The 8,627-nt window shown below is 46.3% G+C and overlaps 1 protein-coding gene across 1 annotated transcript in view; it reads right to left on the minus strand.

The window, feature by feature from the left end:
• The window catches only part of LOC112071850 (MAM domain-containing protein 2-like), a 55,670-nt gene that overhangs the window by 27,855 nt on the left and 19,188 nt on the right, over positions 1-8,627 (minus strand). The window contains 7 exon segments of the mRNA XM_070439535.1: positions 3,321-3,337; positions 3,340-3,525; positions 3,528-3,577; positions 3,868-3,994; positions 3,997-4,002; positions 4,556-4,640; positions 6,806-7,056. Of these exon segments, the coding sequence (XP_070295636.1) occupies positions 3,321-3,337; positions 3,340-3,525; positions 3,528-3,577; positions 3,868-3,994; positions 3,997-4,002; positions 4,556-4,640; positions 6,806-7,056 (722 nt within the window).

Consider the following 8,627-nt stretch of genomic DNA (forward strand, 5'->3'; position numbering starts at 1 on the left):
CCGCGTCCGTTGTGTTGTTGAAGAGAGATTTATGTAAACTTCCGACTTCAACTGTTATATGTATAGGTCCCCGCCCCGTGTCTTACCAGAGGCTGCTGTTTGTCCTGCTGATAGAGTGTACAACCCGCCAGCTGTATGTTCTTAATGTCGTCGTTCAGCCACGACTCGGTGAAGTATAAGATATTACTGTGTTTAATGTCCCGTTGTTAGCATATACGTGTTTAGTTCCTCCCATTTATTTTCAGCGATTTAACATTAGCTAGCAGGACGGAAGGCAAAGGCAGATTAGCCACTCGTCGCCTAATCCTCATCCTCACAAGGCACCCTGATCTTTTTTAGCAAAATCTCAATTTCCTTCTCCAGCGAATAACGGGGATCTGGGCCTGGTCGAGTGTCTGTAGTATATCCCTCCCGTCTGACTCATTGAAGAAAATCTCTTCGTCTAATCTGAGGTGAGTAATCGCAGTTATGATGTCCAGAATCTCTTTTTTCGGTCCTAAGAGATGGTAGCAGCAACATTATGTACAAAACAAGTTAGGAACAACGTGAAAAAACGAACAAAATAGCACGGTTGGTTAAGAGCCAATAAGACGGCAGCCCTCCCCTCCGGCGCCATCATGACCTTCTTGTCACATCTGCTCCCACTATGCCTGGTGGTGTTCATTCGGTGTCGTTCTCTCTCTCTCTCTCTCTCTCTGATTGTGTGGTTGGAGACAGGTGTGCTGGAGTCAGAGCTGATCCCTACCAGCTGCAAATCGTTCCATAAATCAAGACCTCTACATATACTCATCCCTGCKACCTCCACTCTGSCAGATCGTAATCTCTGCTCAGTCAGTTATCACTCTAGCCTTTTGTCTATTCTCAAAATCGTGTTGCTCTGCTGTACTCGTTTTCCTGCCTTACACCATTTTTGTCCTCTCCTTGCAGTTACCGCTCTGTCTCTGGCTCCTGTCTCCTGTTCCACATCTCGCCACCAACCACCTTGCTCTGGATATCATTCACCACCATTACCTTGGATTCCCCTCAAGACCTGTTCCCCAGTTCTACTCAGACAACTCCAACCTCACTCTACACTCCTGTTTTTTTGCAACTCATCTGACCTATCCCGGTTCTGCACTCCCCAGTTCTCTGTGTTCAATAAACATTTTTGTGCATTCATCCCGGCTTCCTCTTCCTCTTCCGCTCTTGGGTTCCCCCCCTTCGCTCAACGTAACACTTCCAATCATGACCTTCCAACACGACAACAATCCTAAGACAAAGCCAAGACAAAGCAGGAGTGGCTTCGGGACAAGTCTCTGAATGTCCTTGAGTGGCCCAGCCAGAGCCCGGATTTGAACCCGATTCAAACATCTCTGGAGAGACGAAAATAGCTGTGCAGCGACGCTCCCCATCCAACCTGACAGAGCTTGAGAGGATCTTCAGAGAAGAAGGGGAGAACTCCCCAAATACAGTTGTGCCAAGCTTGTAGGTATACCCAAGAAGACTCCAGGCTGTAATCGCTGCCAAAGGTTCGTCAACAAAGTACTGAGTAAAGGGTCTGAATACTTATGTAAATGTATATTTCATTTTTTTTTTTTACATTTACATACATGTCTAAAAACCTGTTTTTGCTTTGACATTGTGGGGTATTGTGATGTCATTATGGGGTATTGTGATGTCATTATGGGGTATTGTGATGTCATTGTGGGTATTGTGTGTGAGATTGATATGGAAAAAGTCAAGGGGTCTGAATACTTTTGGAATGCACTGTACACTTCACAACAGAATCTGACAGGAAGTCACCAGTCTGCTATAAGATACATTATAACACTACAGCAGCAGCAGAGAACGAGACCAAACATTTCCTCTCTTTTCAATCTATTCTCTTCCAACAAGAGATTCATAGGAGAGGAGCTGATGGGGGAGGCTGTCTGTGTGAAATGTGTTTGAGAAGCGGGAGGAGTGGAGAAGAAGCGGAGGGGAGGACTGGAGAAGGGGAGGATTGGGAGGAGAAGGGGGAGGATTGGGAGGAGGAGAAGCGGGAGGATTGGGAGTAGGAGGAGGGAGAAGAGTCATACAAACTCTTCCCTGGATCTTCTTGTGGTGTTCTACCCTTGAAGGAACTCAGTCAGTCTCTGCGCCTATGACAACACTTCAGTCTCGGTGCAATGGCAACAGTAATTAATAACACCCTTCTCCTGTCTGGCTATTTATATCTGTCCAGAGAATCCACAGGGAAGAACACTGCACAGACGAAAGATCTCTAGTGTGTGTGGTGTGTGTGTGTGTGTGTGTGTGTGTGTGTGTGTGTGTTGTGGTGTGTGTGTGGTCTGCCTGCCTGCCTGCGCCTGCGTGCCTGCCTGCGTGCGTGCGTGCTTGTGTCTGTCTGTCTGTCTGTCCTTACCCTCTGACCCTTGAAATCTAAGGTGTGTAGGGCCAGTACTGACCTCCAGGCAGTGTTTGTTTGTCAGCAGGTGTGTAAAACCCGTACTGACCTCCAGGCATGTGTTTGTTTGTCAAGCAGGTGTGGTGTAAAACCCGTACTGACCTCCAGGCATGTGTTTGTTTGTCAAGCAGGTGTGGTGTAAAACCAGTACTTACCTCCAGGCATGTGTTTGTTTGTCAAGCAGTGTGGTGTAAAACCAGTACTGACCTCCAGGCATGTGTTGTTTTGTCAAGCAGGTGTGGTGTAAAACCCGTACTGACCTCCAGGCATGTGTTTGTTTGTCAAGCAGGTGTGGTGTAAAACCAGTACTGACCTCCAGGCATGTGTTTGTTTGTCAAGCAGTGTGTGTATTAAACCAGTACTGACCTCCAGGCATGTGTTTGTTTGTCAAGCAGGTTGTGTGTAAAACCCGTACTGACCTCCAGGCATGTGTTTGTTTGTCAAGCAGGTGTGGTGTAAAACCAGTACTGACCTCCAGGCAGTGTTTGTTTGTCAAGCAGGTGTGGTGTAAAACCAGTACTGACCTCCAGGCATGTGTTTGTTTGTCAAGCAGGTGTGGTGTAAAACCAGTACTGACCTCCAGGCATGTGTTTGTTTGTCAAGCAGGTGTGGTGTAAAACCAGTACTGACCTCCAGGCATGTGTTTGTTTGTCAAGCAGGTGTGGTGTAAAACCAGTACTGACCTCCAGGCATTGTTTGTTTGTCAAGCAGGTGTGTGGTGTAAAACCAGTACTGACCTCCAGGCATGGTTTGTTTGTCAAGCAGGTGTGGTGTAAAACCCGTACTGACCTCCAGGCATGTGTTTGTTTGTCAAGCAGGTGTGGTGTAAAACCAGTACTGACCTCCGAGCATGTGTTTGTTTGTCAAGCAGGTGTGGTGTAAAACCCGTACTGACCTCCAGGGGGTGTGGGCCTTAATATCCACGTTGATCAGCCTCCAGGAAGTTGTAGCGTAGACCTCAGGCCTCCAGATCTCCTCGTAGTGTCCCAGCGTGTCTCTAGTGAACACTGAGAAGATGTTCCCTCTCTCTTGGTCCCGCTGGTAGTAGAACGACAGGCAGCCTGACACTGGTGTGGTCGTCATGGGAGACGTCAGCTTGCCACTTCCTGGAACCGCTTGGCATAGACTGAGTCCACATACATGTAGTGGCCTGGAGAGAGATGAGAGAGGTGAGACAGGTGAGGTGTAGAAACATGACAGCAAAATTGGGTTATCGTATTGTATAGAACAAAAACTAGTACACATTCACCAATGAACAGAAACACACACTCAGGTCAGGCCCCTCAGGTCAGGCCCCTCAGGTCAGGCCCCTCAGGTCGGCCCCTGGGGTGATCTGTGTCTGTGTTGTGTTGGGTGTGTGTGTGTGGTGTGTGTGTGGTGTGTGTGTGTGTGTGTGTGTGTGTGTGTGTGTGTGTGTTGTGTGTGTGTGTGTGTGTGTGTACCTCTCTGGTTGTATGGTGTGGTCATCAGGCAGGTTGGACTGGGGGTCTCTGGCTAGACTCCCTCCAACATACCAGTTGACATTAGGGTTCCAGTGGTTACTGTAGCCACACAGGTGGTGCTCCTCAAGTTACACTCTGACAACAACAACACAAAACCGTTATATCTCTTGGTATAAAAAGTCATGAAATCTGCACATGTGCCACGTATAAGGCATATTTTGACTTCAATATTATGTTTTCTAAATATAAACAGGCATCAACCACATGTTGTGAGGCTTAACAGTTGTCTAACATTCTCCTACCCTGAGACCTGTTGTGAGGCTTAACAGTTGTCTTAACATTCTCCTACCCTGAGAACTGTTGTGTGGGCTAACAGTTGTCTTAACATTCTCCTACCCTGAGACTGTTGTGAGGCTTAACAGTTGTCTTAACATTCTCCTACCCTGAGACTGTTGTGTGGCTTAACAGTTGTCTTAACATTCTCCTACCCTGAGACTGTTGTGAGGCTTAACAGTTGTCTTAACATTCTCCTACCCTGAGACTGTTGTGTGGCTTAACAGTTGTCTTAACATTCTCCTACCCTGAGACCTGTTGTGTGGCTTAACAGTTGTCTTAACATTCTCCTACCCTGAGGAACTGTTGTAAGGCTTAACAGTTGTCTTAACATTCTCCTACCCTGGGTACTGACCTATGCAGTAGCCAGGCACGATGTGGATTTCGAAGATCGCCACACTGTTGCCTGCTTCCTCACTGGGTCGACCCTCCAGCAAAAGCTAGGACAAACAGAGAATAGAACGAGAGAAAGGGGAGGGAAAATGGTTGAAGAGAACAAAAACAAAATAGCCATTATATCAGACAAGCACTGTTATGAAGTTTAGTTTTCAGTAAAACGTCTCCATCTCTACTCTAAAAGCAATAAATCATAACAGATGACGTCCCCCTGTGGGATGAGGAGTGGAGACAGGTGTGGGATGGGAGTGGAGACAGGTGTGGGATGGGGAGTGGAGACAGGTGTGGGATGGGAATGAGACAGGTGTGGATGGGGAGTGGAGACAGGTGTGGGATGGGGAGTGGAGACAGGTGTGGGATGGGGAGTGGAGACAGGTGTGGGATGGGAGTGGAGACAGGTGTGGGATGGGGAGTGGAGACAGTGGATGGGAGGGAGCAGTGTGGAGAGGAGTGGAGACAGGTTGGGATGGGAGTGGAGGACAGTGTGTGGATGAGGAGTGAGACAGGTGTGGGATGGGGAGTGGAGACAGGTGTGGGATGGGGAGTGGAGACAGGTGTGGGATGAGGAGTGGAGACAGGTGTTGGGATGCGGGAGTGGAGACAGTGTGGATGGGAGTGGAGACAGGTGTGGGATGAGGAGTGAGACAGGTGTGGATGGGAGTGAGACAGTGTGGGATGGGGAGTGGAGACAGGTGTGGATGGGGACAGGTGTGGAATACAGTTATAGAATATAGAGGCTGAACCCCAGTTATATAATATAGAGGCTGAACCCCAGTTATATAATATAGAGGCTGAACCCCAGTTATAGAATATAGAGGATGAACCCCAGTTAAGAATATAGAGGCTGAACCCCAGTTATAGAATATAGAGGCTGAACCTCAGTTATAGAATATAGAGGCTGAACCCCAGTTATATAATATAGAGGCTGAACCCCAGTTATATAATATAGAGGCTGAACCCCAGTTATAAATTAGAGGCTGAACCCCAGTTTATATAATATAGAGGCTGAACCGCCGTTATATAATATAGAGGCTGAACCCCAGTTATATAATATAGAGGCTGAACCCCAGTTATATAATATAAGGCTGAACCCCAGTTATATAATACAGAAGCTGAACCCCAGTTAAGAATATAGAGGCTGAACCCCAGTTGTAGAATATAAATCTGAATCCCAGTTATAGAATATAGAGGCTGAGCCCCAGTTTTTTAATATAGAGCTGAACCCCAGTTATAGAATATAGAGGCTGAATCCCAGTTATAGAATATAGAGGCTGAACCTCAGTTATAGAATATAAGAGGCTGAGCCCCAGTTATAAGAATATAGAGGCTGAACCCCAGTTTTTGAATATAGAGGCTGGGTGTTTGGGGGTTAGTCTGCAAGCTTACCTGCTAGGTGTGTGTGTGTGTGTGTGTGTGTGTTGTGTGTGGTGTGTGTGTGTGTGTTGTGTGTGTGTTGTGTGTGTGTGTGTGTGTGTGTGTGTTGTGTGTGTGTGTGTGTGTGTGTGATAAAATAATTAATATGTTTGAAAGATAATGATAAATAATTCCACTCTGAAACCATATAATTATATGAAATTGATTAGAATCATAAAACTATAATCTGATGATGTGTGTTGTTTTAGTCAGAATTAGAACAAGGACCTTTTGTTCCTTTTTAGTATGTAAGCAGGGTGCAAGTGTGAAACACATGATAAGAGGAGCTATCGACAGACGAGTTGTACTACTGTGTTCCTTACAGGAACATTCTGTCTCCACCCGTGGATGGGAGAAACTGTTAGGCTTGCAGAAGAGTATGAAACATGTTGTAGATTAAACAATGATCTGTGTAGTGGAAAAACACAAGCTGTCTGAGCAAGGCGTAGTTTAAGATTTTAACTTGTTTGTGTGTGTTATAAAGACTGGGTTTGCATTTTTGATGTTAGGACGTCCTCGTGAATAAACATTTTGACTATTGTAAGCTGAGAAATCGGTCTGTTTCATTTAAATCAGAATCTTACAAACTCTGGGTTGCAGACGAGTAGATTAATTGAAGTTTATGAACATTGATAACAAAATTCTCATAACAGTGTGTGTGTGTGTGTGTGTGTGTGTGTGTGTGTGTGTGTGTGTGTGTGTGTGTGTGTGTGTGTGTGTGTGTGTGTGTGTGTGTGTGTGTGTGTGTGTGTGTGTGTGTGTGTGTTGGTGTTTGTGAGGTGGTGTGTGTGTGTACCTGGTATGCGTCAGAGGTGTTTCTCAGGTCAATGCTTGCGATGAGCCAGCTGTCCGAGGGCTTGTCTGCGCTCCACAGTGTGTAGTCAAAGTTGTCTCCGTCCGGTCTGAGGTGCAGCTGCAGAGCGCCTTCTCCAGTGATCTGGTACACCAGCCTCAGACAGCTCCAGTCCAGCAGCTCTAACACTGGGCTCACCAGGACAGCCTTCTCCCTCCCGTCGATGAAGGACGAGTCTGCCGTGATGAAACGCCCTGTGGAGAATGACAAAGGAATAAATAAATAGTGTAGCTTGATATTGAAGTCGTAAATCATTACTTAATATTATTATGTTGATTTCTTCTTAATCTTTTCTAAATATTTTGGTTTGATACGGAGTCAAAGGGGGATATTACTCTGCTGAGGATGTGGGGGAGGAGGGTGTGTGTGTGTGTGTGTGTGTGTGTGTGTGTGTGTGTGTGTGAGGTCATGTTGTGTAGTTACACAGTGCATCACCTAGTCTAAACAAAAAGTCAAAAATACCATACAAGCACACCAAAACCTGACATCAGCATACGAAAGAAGCTGACTTCAATCAGAGAGTTAATCAGATCAAATCAGCTATTAAGAGTAAGTTCCTACAGCATCAAGGACATCGAGTCATTAAGACAAACAGAAAACTGTTGGTCGCCGAACCAAGGAGGACGATGGGAAGAAAAAAAAACTCTCTGTACAAAGGGAAAAAGGAGGTCTGACAAAAACCAAAGCAATAGAGTCTGGAAACAAAAAACCTAATGACCCTGGTCACCTTTTCCCCTGCACTGCACCCTGGTCACCTTTTCCCTGCACTGCACCCTGGTCACTTTTCCCCTGCACTGCACCCTGGTCACCTTTTCCCCTGCACTGCACCCTGGTCATCTTTTCCCCTGCACTGCACCCTGGTCATCTTTTCCCCTGCACTGCACCCTGGTCACCTTTTCCCCTGCACTGCACCCTGGTCACCTTTCCCCTGCACTGCACCCTGGTCATCTTTTCCCCTGCACTGCACCCTGGTCATCTTTTCCCCGGCACTGCACCGTGGGTGGTAGGGAGGGAGAATGAGGAATGAGAGAGAGACGAGAGAAATGATTAAAATCCCATGGCTTAGGGTGAAAAAATCATCCTCTTCTTTAAACTGTTTAAAGACAGTTAATAGATAAGATAAATCTTGCTGGAGAGTCAACTCCTTGGTTAAACCCAAATGTTGTTGAGCAATGGCAGGCTGTGCTATGCATCATAAACCATGAGTATGGACTGGATTCTTCTGGTCTCTGTAGAGGAAGCAGATCAGACAAGCCACATGTTCAATAAGCACCAACTGTAGATAAACAATATGGAGATGGCTGTACTGTAGTGCTGTAATGTTTTATAAGCAGCAAGTTGGCATGGAGACAGTTGTTGTCTGTAGTATATTATTATAATGGTGTCCGTTACTCTGTCCACTTTTACGACCTGGACCAAACTATATGCTCTGACAGACAGACAGTGGACATGATTCCTTCCAGATACCATGTGGATCATCTCTCTTCCTCTCTCTTTTGTCCTCCCCTCTTTTTCAAAGCCCATCTTTCAAAGCCCATCAAAGCCCATCCTTTCCCCTGTTATTCTCCCTATTTCAACCCCTATCTCTTTCCCTCTCTCTTCTGTCCTCCCCCATGTTCTTCTCCCTATTTCAACCCCTATCTCTCTTCCCTCTCTCCTGTCCTCTAACCAAAACAATGCTCTTCCCCTGTCCCGCTACCTCCTAATATAACACCAACACTCCTGAGTTAGACTCTCTCCTTGTCCCAAAGACAGTCTCCTAACA

Source organism: Salvelinus sp. IW2-2015, unplaced genomic scaffold, assembly GCF_002910315.2.
Source record: "Salvelinus sp. IW2-2015 unplaced genomic scaffold, ASM291031v2 Un_scaffold1745, whole genome shotgun sequence".
Lineage (NCBI taxonomy): Eukaryota > Metazoa > Chordata > Actinopteri > Salmoniformes > Salmonidae > Salvelinus > Salvelinus sp. IW2-2015.